The 21,874-nt window shown below is 47.0% G+C and overlaps 2 protein-coding genes across 3 annotated transcripts in view; both read right to left on the bottom strand.

Moving 5' to 3' along the window:
• GAD2 (glutamate decarboxylase 2) overlaps positions 1 to 14,292 on the bottom strand; it is an 89,524-nt gene extending 75,232 nt beyond the window's left edge. The window contains 7 exon segments of one of the 2 annotated variants that reach the window (NM_001265854.1): positions 808 to 923; positions 5,907 to 6,019; positions 6,580 to 6,670; positions 11,316 to 11,549; positions 12,603 to 12,752; positions 12,935 to 12,994; positions 13,717 to 14,292. In NM_001265854.1, coding sequence (NP_001252783.1) covers positions 808 to 923; positions 5,907 to 6,019; positions 6,580 to 6,670; positions 11,316 to 11,549; positions 12,603 to 12,752; positions 12,935 to 12,994; positions 13,717 to 13,792 — 840 coding nt within the window. In that variant the 5' untranslated portion in view covers positions 13,793 to 14,292. 2 annotated transcript variants of the gene reach the window in all.
• A 4,178-nt stretch (positions 14,293 to 18,470) lies between these two features.
• The window catches only part of MYO3A (myosin IIIA), a 249,363-nt gene continuing 245,959 nt past the window's right edge, over positions 18,471 to 21,874 (bottom strand). Inside the window, exon 33 of the mRNA XM_015146647.3 lies at positions 18,471 to 18,745. Within this exon, the coding sequence (XP_015002133.3) occupies positions 18,604 to 18,745 (142 nt within the window). The 3' untranslated portion in view covers positions 18,471 to 18,603. The remainder of the gene's footprint in view (positions 18,746 to 21,874) is intronic.

The following is a 21,874-nucleotide window of genomic DNA, read 5'->3' as shown; positions in this document are numbered from 1 at the left end:
AGCTATCCAGGAGACTGATGTGGGAGGATTGCTTGAACCTGGGAAGTTGAGGCTGCAGTGAGCTGTGATTGTACCACTGCACTAGAGTCTGGGTGACATAGCGAGACTGTCTCAAAAAAAAAAAAAAAAAAGGCTCAAGGCACCATGAGGGCAGAATATCTATCAGATCAGTGGGCTGAGTTTTTAAACAGAAAACTATGTCAAAGGCTACTCTGGAGTTTTGCTTACATGGCCCTAGCGTCAATGGTCCAAATGAGCTCACAGTCACTCTGCCTTCCCTCCTCCTCCCCTTCCCTTAACATGCAACTTGATTCCACAGAAGAGAAGGATAGGAACTAGAGCTAAAAACATTTTCCTTTATCTTTTTTTCTTTTTCTTTCTTTTCTTTTCTTTTCTTTTCTTTTTTTTTTAGACAGGGTCTTGCTCTTTCATCCAGGCTGGAGTGCAGTGGTGCAATCACGGCTCACTGCAGTCTCAACCCCCCGAACTCAAGTAACTCTCCTACCTCAGCATCTGGGGATCATAGGTTTGTGCTACCATACCTGGCTAATTTTTTTTTTTTAAATTGTCTGTGAAGACGGGATCTCACTGTATTGCCCAGGCTGTTCCTTTATCTTTGAAGGTTTTCCTGAATTTCAAAGAGTCAAGGAGGACACCCCATAGTACCACTCAGTTTTCTCCCCGATTCTCTCCCAAGGTGTCTTCCAAAAAGAGGGCTTCTGGGGATAATGCATTTCCAGCCACCATTCCTTCAACTAGGGCTTTATGGAACATGACCTTAAACTTGGAAGGAACAGAAACACATACATGCTCAGACGTGAAGGCAATGAGCCTGGGAACAGCAGCCATTCCTTTCTCCTTGACTTCCGGGAACATCTTAAAGCGCGCGATCATCATGGCATACATGTTAGATATGGCGCCACCTAAAGGGCACAGCAACACACAGTTACTTTATTTATTATCAACCTCGTTTCACATGCAAGCAACATTCCTTATATCCATTGACCTGAGTCCTCCTTGGACTCAGAAGAAAACCCTATTGACTATCTTTAAACTGAATCCTCAGACTCAAAGGCACTACCCCAGAGGGTACATTGGGACAGGACAGGTGCCACTGCCACACCCCCTCTCAGTCACTAACTGGAACTGCGGTGGATTCTACTCTTGTTGTAAGCCCTTTGAAGAGGGTTTTTAATTCAAAAGCAAAAGGTTTGCCTCCATCCCAGCTTGTGAACGTGGTCATTCTGCATGAGTTCTGTAAAATCCTGCTTATATCCGAATGGAGAAACCTTTTTTTTTTCATTTCAACTCATTCAGTGCCTTGCACTTGGATTAAGATAAATCAGTTGTTACTGGTGTAAACTGTTAACATTTTTTTTTTCTTCTTGAGACAGGGTCTCACTCTGTCGCCTAGGCTGGAGTGCAGTGGCACGATCTCCACTTACTGCCACCTCCATCTCCTGGGTTCAAGAGATTCTCCTGCCTCAGGCTCCCAAGAGGCTGGGACCACAGGCATGCGCCATCACGCCCGGCTAATTTTTTGTGTATTTTTAGTAGAGACGGGTTTTCACCACGTTGGCCAGGCTGGTCTCAAACTCCTGACCTCAAATGATCCACTCGCCTCGGCCTCCCAAAGTGCTGGGATTACAAGTGACAGCTACCATGCCTGGCCTCATCAACAATTTTTAGTGAGCAGTAGTCCCCAACCTTTTTGGCAGCAGTGACGCCTTTCGTGGAAGACAATTTTTCCACCTATGGAGGGTCGGGGGCGGGTGGGGGTGGGGTGGAGAATGGTTTTGGGATGAAACTGTTCCACCTCAGAGCATTGGGCATTAATTAGGTTCTCGTAAGGAGCAGGCAACCTAGATCCCTCGCATGCGCAGTTCACAATAGGGTTCATGCTCCTATGAGAATCTCATGCGGCCGCTGATGTGACAGAAGGCGGAGCTCAGGCGGTAATGCTGGCTCGCCCCTTGCTTACCTCCTGCTCTGTGGCCCGGTTCCTAATAGTCCACAGACCTGTACCGATCCACCATCAAGGGGTTGGGGACCCCTGTCATAAAGGATATATCTCCAATTCTATCTTATCATACTCATCTGTTCATTCCCTCTAAACTAGTTCTTTCCTCTCAAAGACATCATTGAAATAGAATTGTATTAGCTAACAAAACTCATTTCATAATTATAGAAAAACTTACAACTAAGAGAATTTTCAGTCCATATTGTGTTACTTTTTCTGTGTCATCCAAAGGTTGTCAGGGATTCCACACCATAAGATTTGTGTCTTATAAAGTAGAGTCTCACTTGACAAGCAAAGAAAACCCAGGGCTGTTGGGAAGTTTAGGATGTTTGCAATTCAGGAAAGACAGATTGTTATGAATGCAAATTAATATGCTGGCATGGAAGACGTGAGGCCATGGGGCAGAGTGAAGGTACTGCCTCTCCTTCCTGCCCAAGGGGAACACCCCAAGCCCTGCTGACACGAGAGTGTTGTGAGTTACTCTGCTTCCTGGTGGCTGAGGAGCAGGAGGGCTCCATGTCAAGCTGAATGGCCCAGGCAGGGGTATGACCTTTGCCTCTTGAGCCCTGAGCTCTGACTCAAGCAGGCCGCCTGGCACACAGCACTCATCATCCAGATCCATGCCTCTGTCCTCAGCCAAAATAAGGGCGATTCCTTCCTTTCTGGACTCCAGAGATGCAGGAGAAGCAGAATCCAGGTCACGCCTGCTCTGAGCAGACACCAGCCTGAAAGGCAGACTGTAGGATGCTGGAAGTGGGGTCTGCTTCGAAAGGAAATTCCATCCTAGCTCATGGTTTTGGCACTTACTGACATTTTGGGCAACGTAATTGTGGTGAGGGCTGACGTGGGCATTATAAAGCGTTGAGCAGCATTCCTGGTTTCTACCCACCAGATGCCTGTAGCACCCCCTCCCCCAGACAATCAAAAGTATCTATAGATATTGCCAAATGTCCCTTGGGGAGAGCAAAATGACCTTGTTTGAGAATTTAGTTTTTCTTAAAGAAGCTGGAGAAGGAAGGAGGGGAGAAGAGAAAGGGGAAGACGTATCCAAAGAAAGTGCTCTTCACATGCATTTCTTCTGAGGCTTCCAGCCCTGCCCTCCCACACGTCACTCTGCAGCTCAGCTGTCCTCTGGCTAAAGGCTTAGCAGCCGAGTGAGAGAAAGAGGCTTCTGGGCCTCTGGGCAGAGAAGACCGTTTTAGAGGCATGAGGACAAATGCGTGAGCCCTACCTGCTCTTATTTCCTATGAATCCTCTAAGAAAGGATGTAAAAGCAAGTGCTACTTTGGGTGACTGAGGTGGGCAGATCACCTGAGGTCAGGAATTCAAGACCAGCCTGGCCAACATGGTGAAACCCCATCTCTACTAAACATACAAAAATTGGCTGGGCGTGGTGGTGCATACCTGTAATCCCAACTACTCTAGAGGCTAAGGCACAAGAATTGCTTGAACCCGGGAGGTGGAGGTTGCAGTGAGCTGAGATCGTGCCACTGCCCTCCAGCCTGGGCAACAGTGATTCTCTGTGTCAAAAAAATAAAAAATAAAATACATGAATAAAAGCAAGAGGTGAAACATTATGAAAACCCTGTTAGCTAGGAAAAGGTCTGTGACTAAGCCAAGCTTTCTTTCCTAGCCACTCCTTAGTGTTTGTGCTTTGTGACCTGCTGAGCAGTAAGGAGTGCTGCATGTTTCTCTGGTTCCCAGTGTAGGTGATATCACAAAAGCAGATTTCTTCTAGGAGTCCTAAAGGACTTTGCACGAAGCATGAAGCCTTTGGGCATTATCGATGGAGGTATGAGGCAGTATGTTTTAAGTCACCGACCTAACTCTTCACATTGAGTCCCAGGGAATGAGACTTTTAGATCCCAGACACATAAGATGTGTGGCTTTCTCTATCCCCACCCCTTAAATTGTAAGACCGTTTACTGCAGGAGCGAGGCTGGATGCTCCCGGGAATAGCATCCATGGCCAGTAAGGTGGTGATGAGCCATTTCTCCTCTGTGATGTCTTGTAGAAAGCAGAGCAGAAACAGGTTGCAATGACCTTTTCTGCTGTCTCTTCCCAACTTTGCAATGTCTGCATTGCCCTGTAGTGTGACATCTATGGCTTGCGTCTTGGGGTAAGAGTAAATGGGTCTTTAGGCTCCAAGGAAGCCTATAATTCCCATGCTCAAGCTGAAGTCGTCTCCTCGTGAAAATCCCCCATCATCAGTGAGGGTGGAGGGTAAGCTCTGAGCCTAGCAGAACTGCCGAAGAGAATTCTTTCTCTGGGTGTATGTTTTCTGGGGCATGTAGGTTTTTCAGACCAGCCAGGTAAATTAGGCCCAGCTCTTAGTCAAATTAGTCAAATTTTCAGGGTCAACAGGTACAGTTGTTCTCTCCCTCCTCCTGGGGACCATTAAAACTTATGGCACAGGAATAAATTCAGCATAAAATAAATGCAAATAAAAGAAAAAATAGAGCCCAGCACATTCTTGGTTCATCTCAGGGACAGATCAATCCTATACCCACCACACAAGGGTAGGAAGAAGAAAGGTGGAAATGACGTGGATCTCTGTACCCCACCTCATTCCTCATGAAAAATGTTTTCAAAGCATCAGGCAATGATGACAAAGCTCCTCCCTCAAGAGGCATAGTTTTCCAGAGGAAAACTAAGTACTAAGTGCCCTACAAAATAAAGGCTAGCTTAAAATTCATCACAGCTGGTGTTCAATGACTTTTTAAAAGGCGAATTTTCCCTCCCATTTAACTAACACCTTTTCCTTCAGCACCTGAAAAATTGTGCTATATATTTAAACACATGAAATAAAATAGCTGATCAGAGCTTGCAGGCAAACATACTTAAGCCCTGGTCTTGGGGTCACTCTTGCTTACTTATTTTTTCTTTCCACTTTTTCTTTTCTCCCCCACCCCCGCCTCATCATCTGCGTGTCTCTGTAGATTTGCTGAAGAGAGATCACAACCACTTGGCCTTTGCTCTGTCTGACACAACGACAGGTGTTGCTCTGGCCTCTCTCTCAGGTGGGTCCTTTCTCAGCGGACTAATCAATCCCGCTCCTGCCACTGATTGGCTGATGGTCTGCACATCAGGTTTCTTTTCCACGGGTCAGTGACTTTCTTTCCATTGCCTTCCTAACTTCTATTTCTTTTCTTCATCAAACCAAGGTCTCACACAGAACCGTAAACCAAGGACACAGCTTTTTGTTTCAGGTTGATTCTCTTGGCTGGAAGAGGTGTAAATAATGGAGCTTAGAATGCAATGGCTGGTGATAAAAGGCAGGATGGAAAAGACTGAATGGCATGATAAAGAAGAGAAGGGATGAGAAAGCTCTTGAAGAAATCATCACCCTCTTTTTTTGCTCTAAGAAATTCTCTCCCAAGGCCTGCTCTGTCCTCCTTGAAATTAGTGTAAATCCGCTTTGCTGCTTGTTATTTCAAAGACAGAGTGGTCCATATGCTCTATGGAGTAGATCTACCTTGCTATGCACCCTTGAACAGCAAATGCTTTATTAAATGAGGCTACCCATTTCCTTTCACTAATTCTGGGAAGAGCGTCAGAGAGTGAATTTCCTAATTAGGAATCTTGATTCCTTTGTTCCACATTATCCGTACATCCTGCTTGTAGGATCACAGTAGAAGCACTGGGTAAGTACCATCTCTGATTATGCTCGCTTTGCACACAAATAACTGCTGTTCAAGCGTGGGTTACTTAGCTTGGAGGCATGTTCAATGGTCATGTGCACTTAATCACATTCATTCTTTTGATCAACACACAGTCTATTTAACCTAAGCAGAGACACAGGCTAGATACTTAATCTTCCCTAGGTTTACAACAAGGCATTGCATATTAGAAGAAAAGACACAAAGAAAGTTGAAATATCACGTACCGGGAGAAAATATCCCATCGCCGGAGCCCCCTGGCCAGCCAATGATTTCTCTCATTTTCTTTAGTGTGACATATTCCAAAAGCACAAATACTGGAGCAATTTCATAGGTGAACCTGAAATGTAGTAATGGCCACATTTTACCTCTGTAACTCAAATACATAATTTACAACCATTACAATAGCTACATAACTATTTCCTTTTTCAAACATACATTTACAAGTGTCATGATTATAACATTAAGCAGAGAGAAAATTATTTCAAAAAGGCCTTCCAAAAGGTTTATTTTTTCTATATCCCTACAGTCAAGAGCTCCAATTACTAACATAACGCACAAGAGATATTTATTGTATTGAATAAAAAAAAATATTGCAGAGTAACATGATTTAAAATATAGTATCTGGTCCCATTTGTCTTTGACATTATGCACAAAAATAAATCAAACATGTCAGAAAAAAGTCTCTTTGGTGTTTTAAAAATTTTGTTGAGTTTGATTACATGAAAGATATATCAGAACTACTTTCTGTTACATTAAAGTGAACACTCACACTTCAGAAGTTTGTATCACTATTTTAGCGGCTATTTAATAAAAACAGATTTTCACATAAGATGTAAAGACTATGGAATATCACTAATAATTATCCTAAATTACATAAAAGCACATTTGGCTACTTACATGTTAGTATTTGCTGTCGATGTCAGCCAGTCTGCTGCTAATCCAACCATATCCAATCCAGTGGAAAGTTGATTGAAGTATCTAGGATGCCCTGAATAAAATAGAATACCAGAATCAGGATTGCCTCCAATGAAAATAAATTCCTCTCAAACACATGATTTCTCTAGCTAAAGGACCTTGAAAGATCTGTCAGTAACAGGAAATCTGTAAGTAGAAATCCAACATGTACACACGTGTGTATGCGCAAGAACACACACACACACACACATGCACATACACACACACACCATAAAAGCATTTCCTCTAACCACGAAGACTACTTTAGCTTTTGATATTTCTTAAAACATACCCTATAAATCTTCCTTTAATCATACCCTATAAAAAATAACAAATGTGGTTTGCAATTTGCACACGAGTTTCTTTTCTATTTTCAATATTTTTGCAAGCTAAAATGCTACTGCAACCCACAGCTATTCAGACAGGTTACTTCTCGTTTACACTTATGCTGCTAGAAGTTCTTTTTCTGTTGCAGTCGTTCTGAGAATCAGTCATACCATGACATCCGCCAGGCATGCCAACATTCATAATAATATCAGTGACAAATGGCTAATGATTACAAAAGACAGGGCAAAAATGAGAAAATAGGACACTTCGCTGAGTGATTTGCCCTGAATTCAAAAGGTGATGATTGTCTAAAGATGGCATGGACAGACAGAGCTAATTCTTGTCAATTCTTCTTTGTTAATTATAAACAACAGAGCTCCTTCATAGTTGTGCTTTAAAATAAGGTCACATACAGTCAACATCACTGTTTTATCAACAAGATACATAAAGATATATTCAATGGACTGATTAGTCCATTGCAAGGCTTATCTAATTGACTTCTAGATCCCTCTAAAACTCTCTAAATGGACTGACATCCACATTCTCCTGAGGCTATTATTTAAAATGTGATTACAAATATGTCATTAGCATTTGGTTTTTTCCTCTTGCTCCACAAAAGCCTGTCATTGATAGGTCCGTGATTTGCACAGCAGCAAAAATTTTAGAAGATGGGCCATTATGGAAATAACATCTGATAAAAAGGTATCTTTCACATCCTGGACATCTGTCTAAAGCCTGGGATGTGATCGTCTCTCATCTCCTGCACAGGCGAAACAAGATAAAGGAAGGCAATGGGGAAGAGCAGGGACAAAAGCCAATGGCTAGCTTATCCTGCACTGGAGTGCTCTCTTATCAGCCTCAGGCATGTGGCCGGAGAGTTAGACACAGGGAAAAGATAGAAGCTGGGAAGGAGCACATTTTAGCAGGATCAGGACTTGTGCATCTACTGTGCATTCTCCAGCATTATTTTATGTCCTTGTGGCCTCATGGGGTACCTTCTACCTCTGACGCTGACCCCCTCAGTTTACCCATCCACGAAGGGTGAGAAGGCCTTTTTGCTGCTGTGGCTGCTGACGTCTGGAGCAACCCTTCACTCCTCTCTGCCTCACTGACTCCCCATTTCATTATGCTCGCAGCTGAAATCACAGCCGCTTCCTCCCTCCCGATGCTCCTTCATTCCTCCATTTCTCTTTCCCTAAGCCTTTTTTTTTCAAGTGAGGAAATTAATAAGAATTATCAACTGTATCCATTAATCTATTCTCCCAATTCATATGCATTTTCTGGATGAATGTGGTGTCTATGATTAGACAGTATTTAACTCTAGGGAAACTTGGGAATGAAACCTCTGCATAAGATGGAGAGAGATTGTGATGGGTGTGTTGTGCCTCTGGATATCAGAAGGCCAGTCCACCCTGATGATAACTTTCTGTAAATGGTGAAAACAAGTTTGATGCTTTCATTGCTAGGTTTCCCTTCCTCCCTCTATATTTTTTGACCTTGCTCTGCCATTTCACCTGAATCTCTCCTGCCTCAAAAATTTCATTCCCTGATCATGATGTGAAAATAGGGAGGGAGATGGTTTGACAGGTCAGATCAACAGGCCCTCTTGAGGTCTGGCAGAAATATTCCCCTAATGACATTTGCTCTCGTCCTGTGGCCCCTACAGGCTGCTTCCTAGGGCTGCCCAGCAAATCCAGGCAGGGCTCTCTCCAAGGAATTGTGAGACCTGCCCCCATCGGTCAGCTGTCCCTACAGCCTTTGGCTTCCTGCTGCTGTCGCCACCCTGCCAGGCCCTGTGATGGGAGCAGAGCACACTGCATCAGGCGTTGGGTGGCCACACACAGCCTGTGCGGCCAGGAAGATGGTGAGCTTGAGATGTGAGAACGGCTGCTTAGACTCAGGGATGCTCCCTGCAGACTAGCAAATGAGCCCGGAAGGATACGCAGACTCTGGGAACAACCAGCCTCAGGCAACTCTGACCCTGCTGCTCAAGATCAGTTGGGAAGAGGCCAAAAGTCGGTCCAAACTGCTCTTTGTGTCCTGGCAACATTCACACAAGGGCGGCCTCATCTACTGTCGCTTAATTCCCTTTGTCTGATGGTTTGGTAAAAGATTCAGGACCACATTTAAGTCCTACTCTTCCCCAGCCAGCACCACCACCACCAGCATCAAATCTAATGATCTCTGCAAATGAAAATTATTCTGGAATTCTATCATTCTCTGCTCAGTTTTCTGTGTTCCAACATTTCTTTTTACAGAGGTAATTTTAACAATCCATGAAGACTTCATTTTCCCACTGCCCTTCACTCCTCTCTAAGCTTGGAGCCCTAGTGGAAATCAGGTTAAGGTCTCTCAGTAGAAACAAGATGATAATATGCATTTTATAAAATCATCTCTGGAGGAGCATTAAAGTGTCTGGTAGTAGCAGGGATGGCAACTAATTTGAAATATCCTAAATAGTACTAGATGACAAGTATGACAGTTATAGCACAGAGATCTATAAAGTTGCCAGCTGAATAGAGAAAATGACTGCCGTTAATGTTTTGAAATGCTATCTGAAGGAAAAGGCCAGCAGACTAAATATGTTATGAAAACTACTGAGAGATTGAATTGATATGCCTTGCTTAGAAATCCAACTTAATCCATCACATTTTTATCTGAACTTTAAATAGAATACATTACAGTGATACCTAACAGTTTCACAAGCATTATGGCAAAATCTGAGTATTGAATTAGCCCATCTTTTCCTGGCCCTAAATGCAACACTGATAGACAGAACTATTACTTTCACTGACTTGCAGCTCCCATTATCTTAACTCTTTAGACTGCATTTCAGGCACCACTAGCTTTCAAGGATGAAGACACAAAACATTCCCAAAGGTTCTTTTGGTTTGGTAGCAATACAAACAATAGGTAGCAATTTACTATTAACATATCTAAATATAAGGTATGGGGAATGGGTCAAAAAAATGAATTAAAAGCATCACTCAGGATTGCACTATGAATGCAGGAAAAGCTGAGGAGGGGTAGGAAAATTTTTAATGCCTGGTATAAACATCACGTGGGTTCCTTATGAACGTTGAGGATGATGTCTAATACACCTTCAAAACTCCTATTCCATAGCCTGACTTTGATAGAAATCTATGTCCCAAGGCTTTTTGTATGCCTACCTTTCTTCTCTGTTGGTATAAATAATGTGAACAAAAAGAAAAAAAGAACTAAACTTCTCACAGCAAACATTTTAAGAATGTTTCTTATTGATTAGCATAATACTGCTAATTCATCCGCAAAAAATTTGCAATCTAAAAAGATGACGTTTCTATGGTGATGTTCATGTCATATTTCACATTTTTTATTTGCTAGCAAATCTCTTAAAGGCTACACATCAATTTAGATCCATAAAGTTCTCCCCGCCCCTGGAAATTCATTCATACTTATTTTTATTGCCTTAATGAAATGCCATGCCATCGTGTATCAGGATGATTAGAGACAATGTAAAAAGCGAGGTTAATCAAGACCTGGGCAGATGAATAGCTGACTTTGTGTAGATAACATGAAAGCTCGGAATGCACCCAAATAAATGTTATAAACGAAGCTGTAACATGGATGAAATATAAAGAATCCTGTGAAAAGCCAAGAGACCACAAAAGCACATTTAAAAAAATTTCCCCCTAAGGATATCTGATTTGCCCCTCCCCCCTTTTTCCTTTATCTCACATACACAGTGGCTGGGAGGAACACACATCCATATATAACATGGCTGAATTGCTAAGCTAGCCTGTATCATGTCTGCTTGTGTGTTGTGCACATCTCCTTAAAAATAAGTGAAAATCTGAATTCAAATCTGAAAGGCTGGCCTTTTGACACAATGTGAAAACATCCTTCCTGCTCAATGATTAATAGGGTGGTGAGTCCTGTTTCTGACCAGTTTTATGCCAAAGAAAATACCAGCACAGCACTGGTATTCGGGCTTTTGTTTGGATCATACATTTTTGGAGCTTTTATTTCCATATTCTCTTTCTCCATTTGAGTTCTTTCTGCTGGTTTCTGCTGATGAATGTTTGCTTCTACACCAGCGGTTAATCTCCGTGTCCAAATACATGCAACGTAAAATCTGATGATTTACACTTAAATCATGTTTCTGACATTATCAACTTCAGAAGCATGAGCAATAACAGTGGAAGGTGTTTTGGATTAGAATCATTCTAATAATGACTATTTTTTACGTGATGAAAATAACTTTGCGATTTTGAAAATATCAGTAACTCCATCAAACAAAACATTTTATAGAAAAAAATAAAATAAAAATTCTAAAAGAAAAAAGAGCTTTATTATTTTCGATGAGACAATACCTGTTTTAATTGCATATTTTAGAGTTGTTTGGCAATGCATCAAAATATCCTCCAAATTTTGTGGTTGGTCTGCCAATTCCCAATTATATTCTTGGAGAAGCTCATTAGGATAATGGAAATCAATCACTTTGGTTGATCTATCGAAACTTTTCACCACATACTGAAGTAAAATGTTCATAACATCTTGCAGAAACGCCAAAGTGGGCCTTTCTCCATCACACGCCGGCAGCAGGTCTAAAGAATAGAATTAAAATGCCACATTTTAATTTTACTGTGAAAATATTCAAGGCAAGATCTTGATGAGGCAATAACATTTCTTTGAATTGAGAGATTTCATGTTAAATAAAGCTTTTGGAAACGCAGAACATTTTTCTTTAAAAGGGAGACATTTTTCAAAGGTGAAGGGAATGAATGAGAGAAATTACGACTTCTCCTCTTCCCCAAATGACTGCATTTCAATTCATAACTTATATTGTTTACTTTCTTTTTTTGAAGAGCGTGTGTCTGCGTTTATCTGCTTCACAGGAGTTCGTCCTAAAGGTTGTTTCTCAGTAAGCCATCTTACGTGTTTACGGAAATATTTCACGTCAGAAGTGTTTGTCTGAATGCCTTCAGGCAAACCAAAGTGGAACAGGAGCCCTAGTATCTCTGGTCGGCTAGGAAGGCCCGCTGTTTCTAAAGTCAGTGTGTGTGTGTGTGTGTGTGTGTGTGTGTGTGTGTGTGAGAGAGAGAGAAAGAGAGAGCATGTGCGTATGTGTGTCTGCATGTGTGTGCGCGGGCATACATTTGGGAGACGGTGTGTAAGCGCACGGGGGTAAAACTTGGCGCGCGGGTTTCATGTGAATGGAATCGTTATCTTGTGCGATTGCAGCTACAAATCACTCTCGTGATCTAAAGACCTAAAAAAATTATGCAATTCTGCATTCTCGGGCACATTTGGAAACCGAGTCCCACCAGAGGCCCCAGCGGCCTAGGGAAGCCAGCCGTCATCGATTCAGTGCGCGCACGAGCGCCTGGGCCATCGGCCACCCGCCACCCCAAGGGCCGCGCTGGGGGAAGAGCGCCACGGCCTCAGAGCCCTCTTGGAGCTCAGAGGCCAGGTTCGGGGGCTTGGACCCAGCGGGCAGGTCCCGCATTTCTCGCTTTCATCTAAAGATTCTGGCAGGTCCAGCCTCCGCCGCCACCTCGACGCCCCTGTCGGGTTCTCAGCGCCGGGTCCCCACCGGCCGAGGTGGGCGGGGCAGGGAGAGGGGCAGGGGCGCCCCCGGGCTCCGCGAGAGCCTTTACCTGTTGCATGGAGAAACCCGTAGTTGACATCCGCTTTGGGACAGCTGCAGGGCTTCTGGTCGCAGGCGCAGGCGGCCTTCCGGGCGGCGACCCGCGGGGGTTGGCTCCCGCCGCTCTCCGCCGGCTTCTCGGCGTCTCCGTAGAGCAGGGCTGGGTAAGGACACCGAGCGCGGGCCTCGTCTATCCACCGCCGGGCCCGGCTCCCTCGCTCCCGCCCACCCGCAGCCAGGAAACCCCGACTCCGCTGACCCGGATGCGGAGGTGAGAAGACGGCTTGGACCCCGCGGGCCGCCAGCGCGCGACCTTGCCCGCCCCTGTCCCTGGGCACTCACCGCACAGTTTGTTTCCGATGCCGCCCGTGAACTTCTGAGCCACTTGGCACCAGGCTCGCGCTGCAAGGAAGGACAGGCAGGCGGACAGCGAGGCGGAAAGAGAACAGCAGACAGACGTGTGAAATTTCGTTCTGTGTGAACATCAATCAGTCCCGGGTCCGGGAAGGGGCTGCATTCCTCCTGGGGGCCACTCAGGACTCGGTGAGGCCGGCAGGTGCGGGAGGCAAGCGGGAGCCTGGCAGCCCGGGCCAGCCCTCATTTACTTGATCTGTTTCCCAAGGAGAAGCCCACACCGCTGCCCTTCCAGGTGCCAGTCGGCTCAGGCAAACTCCTCTCCCTGCCAAGCTTGGAGTTTTCCTAAATACTGAAGCTATCCATTTTTTCGCAGGCTGTCTTTCTAGACCAAGAAATCTCTCACCTTTCCCATATTTTTTTTTCTATCTTCACGGTCACTCTGTCCCTCCCCAGCGTCCAGACACCTGGATCTTAGCAGCGCCCCAGGCCCATGGATTTCCATGTCCCCGAGACACCGCGGTCTTTGCGGGGCTCTTCGAACCTTCTGTGGAAGGGGCCCGAGACTATTTGGGCGTCTTCCCAGGGGACAAGAGGCTGTAGAGGTCTTGAGCTCTTAGGCCGTCAAGGACTTAGCCCAAAAGCAGGGAGACGCGCCCGAAGAAGTTTCCTGTTGCGGGTGGAAAAACCTCCTTCGTCTTCTCCGTAGCCCCGCAAACCCCAGACCACCGCAAAACTCTCCCGCCGCAGGTCCCGGTTCTCTTTCCTACCTGTGCCGGGATTGTCGGAATCCCCGGAGCCATTTTCCGACCCGAAGGACCAAAAGCCAGAGCCCGGAGATGCCATCGGCTTTGGAGACTGGAGCAGGTCGCCTGCGAGTGCGAGCTGCGGGCGAGCTGCCTTGGGCTTGGCCCTGTGCGCGCGTGCGTGCCCGTGTGGCGGGAGGAGGGCACAGCCCGAACACCGGCGGGGCGGAGCGGCGAGGGCGGGTGTCACTCAGGAACAGAAAACGCGCGTGTCTGAGTGTGCGTGTGTGTATGAGAGCTGGAGACAGGGTTTAGGGACGTGGCAATGCTTTGGAAGCCGGGAAGCCTTAAAAGGGACGGGTACTACCTAAGGGTCCTCGGAGCCCGGACTCGGGAAAGCGCGGAGAGCCCCAGAGCATTTGAGGGAAAGGGAGTCCAGTGGGGATGAATGAGGGGGCGGCGGAGGAAAAAAACACGGGAGAGGGAGGGAGCTGAGTCGTGAGGATGCGAGGCAGACCGTGCACGCCAGCTGGAGTCAGAGTGAGGGGGTGGGAGGTGTGCCAGCGCGTCCTCTGGCGAGCCAGAGGCGGGAAGTGCGGGCGGCCGCTGTCCCGGGTGCTGCCACGGCCGGTGCGCGCCAGCGTCAGCGAGGGGCAGACTGGGGAGACCTCGGCGAGGCGGGGAAGCGTGGCCCAGAGGGGTTTTCTGTGTGCATCGATTGGGGTGTTGTTTGAGGTCTAGCTCCTGCTGAGGGGAAGGAAGCGGGGTTCCCCCGCCGCCCTCCTCCAAGCGGGTGCTGAGGTCGCTGCGACCTCGGGAGCTTGCGCCCCGGGCCGGCATCAGGCGCCGTTCACCAGCCTGGGGAGGGGACGGCGGGGGAAGGGCTCCTACCCGCTGATGGGCTCATTTCAGCGCCTTAGTAGAGCCTGACGCCTGCCTGCTGAAGCGCGCCGTCCCCGGGGGCGCACTGTTCCTGCGCAGCCAAGGGCTAGATCGCGGGACCCACCGTCCAGCCTCTGAGTGACGGCTGGGAAGAATGACTGCTGATTGAGGCAATTAAAATCCACGCTGGAGTCTAGAGGACCTCGGGCTGGGGGAAAAATAAAACGAATGGAAACTTCTTGAAAGGGAACGAGACAGAGCGGCCAGAGTGGGCAGGATTGATGGCGGGTGGGGGATGGAATCAGGGTATTTGGTGACCTTGGCCCGCGGAGGCGTGGAAGGGCCCGCGGCTGGCGTGGAAGGGGAATCTGTGTGTGCCTGGGAGGAGAGAACAAGGTTTCCAACTAAGCAATCTCGGCTTTCCAAATCTGAGTAGGAAAGAAGGCATCGCCTGAAGGGCCCTCATTTCAAGGGACTTCAAACCATTGTCCCCACTCGCCCCGAGAGAATCTTCGCGGCAGCGCCCGGGAGCGCGAGATTGGCTCTCTCTGAGGCGTATTAGTAAGAGTTTTCTCTTTTTCTAATAAGAAAGGACGAGAAAGTCAGAATCTTTTTCGATGATTTCCTTTCTACAAAAAGCTGTTACAGACAGGGAGGACGCCCTGAGGATTGGGAGCCCTTTGACGGTTTACGCTGCATTCTCCTGGCAGTGGAGATGAACTTCAAGTGCACCTCGCATCTCCGGGGCTCTGGGGGAGAGGGAGGGAGTGAGAGAAGGGAAAGGGCTGACTGAGGTCGGCTTCCCGAGGCGGCTGCCTTCCCCGCGCCTGGCCAGAGCGCCTGTCATTTCCATTGTGTTCACAAGCCGTTTTCTTTCTCTGACCTCCTGAACCAGCTACCAAAGCTGCTACCAAAACAGAGACCGGGGGATCCCGTCTGGGCGAGCACCTCTCGACCCTCGCTTAGAAGGGACATCCTGGGGCACATGTTGGACGCATACAGGCCCAAGTCCTCTATCCTGGAGCACAACTGTCCCTGGTCAATTCTCTCCACAAAGCGCTGTCTTCTGGCGCGCCTGAGTCCAGGGGTTCCCTGAGGAGTCATGGGATCCACACTATGGCAGCTGGGTCCAGTCACCAGGATGAGAGCAGGGAACCAGTGGGGCCCTGATAGAGTCCTGCCGAAGGCTGGCGCTGAGCGCGCTAGGTGGAGAAGTCCGGACCAGGCTGTGGGAACCTGGGTGGTCGAAAACTCAGGGCTCAATTTGGCTCCTCCTTTTCGCTCTCTTGGCTCTGACACTCCAGGTCACCACGATAACAACTCCGGAAACCTAAAGACTTGCGGTTCAGCCATCTGCACTTCAGGCATGGCAGCTCTGCAGCTCTCTCCAGCCTCGCAGAGGCTGGTTCTTTGTTGAAATCCATATCAAGTCCTGCAAAGGTTTTGCTTCAAGCCAGCAGTCTAGGGTTGCAGAACTTTCTACTATGGATGAGTGATTGAAAACATAAAGGTTCTTGAAAATAAGCGTTTAAAACACACAATACCCCCAAAGAAGAAACAGATGAAAACACCCGAATTTAACTGATTTTTTTTTTCTTTTTGGTAAAGCAATGGCTTCAAGTGCTACCGTTTAAACTCCATTAAATCTCACAGCTCTGGAGTACTTTCGATCTAATGGTGGTATTTACATTTTTTATTTAAACGCACCCTACTTCAGATGCAGACGGGGATCTGATTTGTCTTTGCTGAAGGCTGTCCCTCCCTAGACGGTAATTTGCTTTGTAATGACTTTCATTTCACTAAAGAGCCCATTCCCCCTCTCCGGGACTTGGGCTTGGAGATAACAAAAGAGCTCTGGGAGGTAATAATTACAGTCATTAGTTCACAAAGGAGGCAGCCAGTGAACGGGAAGGGAAGGCGGCCAGTGCTGGGGGAAAGATTTGGAAAGCCCTTCCTCAGATGAGGGAGACAGACCCAATCCTCCGGCTTGTAGGGACAGTTTCCTTAGGTGTCTGTGGTTTACTAGGATGCATCTCAGGCTCACCCAAAGAAGAGTGTCTGGCACACATTTTCCTCTGTCCTTCCCATGCTTAAGTGTCAAAGGACAGAGAAAGAAGGGAAGATGGAAAGAAAAGGAGAGGAAACAAAGAACCACAGAAGAACACAAAAACACTGCAACCAAGCATTCACCAAGCCTTTGCCATTCTCTTCTCTATTCTCACTTAAAACATTGGTGCAGGGAAAATTCAGGGAGGGAGTCTGTTGCCTCCCTCCCTAAATTCTCCCTACACCAATAGAAGTAATAGAAGGGGCTGAGTGCCAGGGCTCTTGTCTGCAGGGGCCACCCCAGAAGGAAGCCTAGAAGGAAGCCAGACAGAAAAGCTGAGCTCAGCTTACTGCTCCTTACCCCTGGCCCCTGCTCCGCCCTCACCACAAACCCAGGCCTTCTGGAGGCAAGTGGACAGGTGGCTAGAGGTGGAAGGGGGCTAGGCCACTTTGGGTTTTAGACAGCCCTGCCCCTCCCAGCCCTTCTCTGGTGACCTGCTGTGCTGGTTTCCTGGGTACTGGCCATAAGGCTGCTCAGTGTATTCACACAGCTGAGGGTCACGCCTTACTTTTCAGTGGCAAACCCAGTGAGGCTGTGCTGCTAATCCAGGGAACAAGAAGGCCTGGAGTGCACTTGGACTCTGCCCTGCCATAGCTGCAGGTTTCCCCTTGGCCACATTGCAACTGTAAAATGAAGAGTTGTCTCTGGGGACCTTTTGGTGCCAACTCTTTGAGTTGGAGAGATGCCCTGTGGACCAGCGGTACAACAAACCTTCTGAGCCCCCTGCACGTGCCCTCACTCACTCCTTGAATATTTCCCCAGAATCTTGACTCCGGCCTGTGGGTGCAGGAGCCAAGGGCACCTACACACAAAAGCCCCATCCTGGTCAGAACCCTTCTGATTCCATGCAACAACCTCATCACCTGTCCTCACCCTCTCCAGGTTGCTTAGATGGGAATGTCAGTTTCATAAAACAGCTTAAACCAGGTTTTAGAATAAGGTGCAGTCAACCCAGTAATGCAAACTTCTGTCCACCCACTAGCCTCCCCCATTTTAAATACACACAGAGTGGGAGTAGCAAAGATGGCCCCAAATCTGCAGACTGGGAGAACCTGAAATCTGACAGTTCCACCCAGTGGCGGCACCAGCATCTTTATAGATGGGGCCAAAGACAGCCACACAGATTGGGAAGGCATCGTGCAGGCAAGCACGTGTGGTGTGTTGGGGATTTAGAGATTGGAGGCCTCTGCGTTTGTGTGGCAAGGGGTTTTAGCTTAGATTGTGTTTGTCTGAAGTGGCTGGGTGGTGCTGGGAGTTCGCTGATGAAGGCACCTCAACTCCCCTCCTTGGGCACCGTCACCAGCACAGCCTTATAGCAGAAGCCCCAGAGGGGAAAATGAGGGATCAGTCACGCAAACCACGGGTTTTCCAAGGCACTTCCTTTATTTAGCAACCTTAGTAACCAAAAGAAGAGAAAGAGCAAGTTTGAGATGAAGTACATCTTCGAAATTCTCCCCACCCCTCCCGGGCTTTTTTCTCTTAAGATTCAACCGCTAGCATGTGTTCTGTTGGCTAAGAAAAGCCGTTTCCAAGAAAAACATCTGTGAAGTCACCCCAAATGAGAGAGAGGTTGGCGAGATCCCAGACGCAGTGGAGGCCACAGGAGTTAAAAAAAAAAAAAAAAAAAAAAAAGAACAAAGAGATCGATTCAGGGATGCCGCAACTGGCGGGCTGGTGAGAAAGGAGGGTGCGGGAGTTCGGCCAGAAGGCGTCGGGGGAGGTTTTCCGAGGGCTCCCAGGTCTCTTCTTTCGGGGCACGGAAGGCCAGCCCGGGCACTTGAGGGCCGAGCGCAGCAGGCAGCCTCTGCGGAGATCAGGGCCGCAGCTTCAGTCCTGCTGGTGCCAGCCCGAGTGCCTGCTCGGCCTCTGCTGCCCTGCAGGCTCAAGCGCCTTCCGACGGCGGTGTCTGCCTCCTTGCGCGGTTAGGACTGCTGGACTAGGCGCCGGCGCTGGGAGGTTTTGCGCAGGAGCCTCCTGAAGTCGTAGGGGTTGGCTGCTGCCCCTCTCTCCTCCTCCTTCTTCTCCTCTTCCTCCTCCTCCTCGGGGCTCTCCGCCGCCCAGCACCTGCAAGCGAAACCCAGGGCCCGAGTGTCAACCGCACCACATTGAGCAGCGCGTCCCCACCTACCACGAGTTAGGCGGGTCCCCTTCCTCTCACGTTCCGCCAACCGCGGACGTTTAGGAAAGGCACAATTGAAATGACTGGATAATGGCCAAACGTATCTGCGATAATTCTCAGCAAGTTTTCAAAACTCCTCTAAGCTGAGGAGCAGAGAGGGGGTGGAGCCTGGTGATGGTGTTTAGATACGTGCTAAGTAAAGCTTCAGAAGGTGCAGTTTGGAAAGGTGAGTTTGGATTGCAATAATTCACAACCAAAAAACAAATATTTATTTTAATACCTTAATTTTAACACACTTTGGTCAAACAGAAAAACTCAAATTGCCTAAATAGACACTCAATATTTTCCATTTTAAAACTGCTCAGATGTTTCTTTAAAAAATGCTCGCTCAAAATCTGACCAACTGCTCTGGTAGTGGCACCAAGAGCTACGGACCCTGTCGGCTTTTTCAGTGTTTCAGTGTTTTGAATGAGGTTGCTGGGCTAAGTTTCTGAACCAGCAAGCAACCCCTGCCAGTGTTTACCTTTAGATTCTGCAGTTTGTCTGGGAAGTGGGGTATACCCTAAAAATGCAACTACATAGATTCATTCACTCCTCACTCATTCATTCATTCACTGAGCACCTGCTAAGCACCAGCCACCAGTGTAAGTGATGGGTGAGCAGGAGTCCTTGCTGTCATGGAGTTTATAGTCTAGTGCAGGAGAGACCCACGGACAACTTGAAAACACCAGGTGGTAAGAGGTGCTGCACAGAAAAGTAAAGCTGGGTAATGGGGAAAAAGTGGTGTGTGTGTGTGCATCTGTATGTGTACAGGCAATTTCATACAGGGTGGTTGGAAAGGCCTCTCTGATAAGGTGATATATGAAGAGAGACCTGAAGGAAGAGAGTGAGTAAGCCATGCAGATCTCGTGGGGAAGGGCAGTACTTCCAGGAGGATAGCTCAAGCAACGTAAAGGCCGCAAGACTAGGGTATACACATTGTGTTCAAGGAACAGCAAGGAGACCACTGTGGCTTGAAAAGAGTAAGCAAGAGGGGGAAATAGCAAGAGATTGGAGAAGGAGGAATGAGGATAGAGGGTTCAGATAATTTAGTGTTCAGATAATTTGGGACCACCTCAAGGACTTGACTTCTACTTACAGTGAGATAAACACTGAAGGGTTCTGTGCAGAGGAATCACGCATAACAGGATCTGTCTGCCAGGATGAAAGCAGGAAGGCCTGTTAAGAGATTCTGTAGTAATCCAAGCAAGACTGATAGTGGCTTACACTAGGCTTGTGGAGGAGGAGGTGAGAACTGGCCAGATTCTGGTCATACTTGGAAGTAGAACGGAAAGGGTTGGCTCACTGATGGATTAAATTGGGGTGTGAAAGAGAAGAACCAAGAATGTCCCCAAGGCTTTTGGCTTAAACAACTGGAAGGATACTGTCATTTAATAAGATGGCGAATACTGCAGAGAAGCATAATTTTTGCAGTGGGATAAAGATTTTAGTTTTGGTTATGCTAAGTTAGAGATATTTATTAGATATTCAAGAGGATATCAAATATATGAGTCACGGCAAGGCTAGATATTTCCGTTCACAAATTTTAAGTACAAAGACAATTTCCTTCCTTCCTTCCTTCCTTCCTTCCTTCCTTCCTTCCTTCTTTCCTTCCTTCCTTCTTTCCTTCCTTCCTTCCTTCCCTTCCTCCCTTCTCTCTCTCTCTCTCACTCTGTCACCCAGGCTAAAGTGAAGTGGTACAATAACAGCCTCACTTGCAGTCTCAACCTCCAAAGCTCAACTGATCCTCCAGCATCAGCTTCCTGAGTAGCTGGGACTACAGGCGTGAGCCACTACGCCTGGATACTTTTTTTGTTTTTATGTTTTTGTAGAGACAGGATCCCACTAATGCTATCCAGGCTGGTCTTGAACTTCTGGGCTCAAGTGATCCTCCTGTCTTAGCCTCCCAAAGTGCTGGGATGACAAGCATGACCCACAGTGCCAGGCCAGGAATTTTAAGTACACAGACAATATTTAAGGTCATGAGAGTGCATGTTGATAAAGCAAAGGACTGGGACACTCCATTATTGAGAGATCAGTGAAATGAGAAAAGTCAGCAGGGAGAATGAGAAATAGCAGCCAGTAAGGCAAGAGGCAAACCAAGAGAAGTGCTGTCCTGAAGGCCAATGAATGAAGTACTTAAAGAAAAAATGAGTAACATAGGTGTAAAATCACCGAGCATGGCAAAACGGAGGTCACTGTTGACCTTGGCAGAGGCAATTTCAGTGTCATGCTGGGAGAGGAAACCTGAGTGGAGCGGCTCAAAATAATAGGAAGAAAGAATGCGCAGGAGGTAGTATCATTACTCTTTCAGGTTTTATTTATTTACTATACTGAAGAGCAGAAAAAGTGGGTGGTTGTAAAGGGGGGATTGGGTCAAGGGTGTATTTTATGATGGATCTGAATGCATCATGTTCACTAATTGCCAGAAATGATTTGGTAAAGAGAACAAACATTCAAGGTGCAGAAGACAGAGGGGACAATTGCAGGACAATGCCCTTGAGTCAGTGATAGGACTTGAATTTAGTGCACAAAGGGAAGGTTTCACTTTAGCTAGGAGGGTGGAAAGGTCATCCATAATATCCTGAGGGAAGTAGATGGGTAAGTGGTAGGATAGATTCAGCATGTGTCTGTTATCTGCTACTGTTATAAAAGAAGGTTGTCAGCTGAGAGCCAGGAAGTTTGGAGGGTTTGAGGAGAGAGGAGGAAGTTTGAAAGAATGGACTGGGAAAGTGGCATAAAGGATTTTTAGGGAAATGTAATATTGCAAAGTAACTAAGGGCCTGCCTAAGGTGTGGTAATAATTTTAAGTGGGATTAAATTGTTCTGATTTTACTCAGCATTGGAGTTTACCAGTTGAATATAATTGAAGGAGAGAGGGCAAGGCCATTGGAAATATATGCAAATGAATGAAAATAATGATGAAAGGAGAGGTCTAGAATGTGGCCTGCAGATGGAATATGCTTTTATCCTGGTCCATTCTGAATAGAGAATTAAAAGGCAAAGAAAAAGAAAAAGACCTCTGGCAAGGTCTT

Source organism: Macaca mulatta, chromosome 9, assembly GCF_049350105.2.
Source record: "Macaca mulatta isolate MMU2019108-1 chromosome 9, T2T-MMU8v2.0, whole genome shotgun sequence".
Lineage (NCBI taxonomy): Eukaryota > Metazoa > Chordata > Mammalia > Primates > Cercopithecidae > Macaca > Macaca mulatta.
Note: the sequence above shows the minus strand (reverse complement) of the source record. Positions and strands in the feature narration are given on the sequence as shown.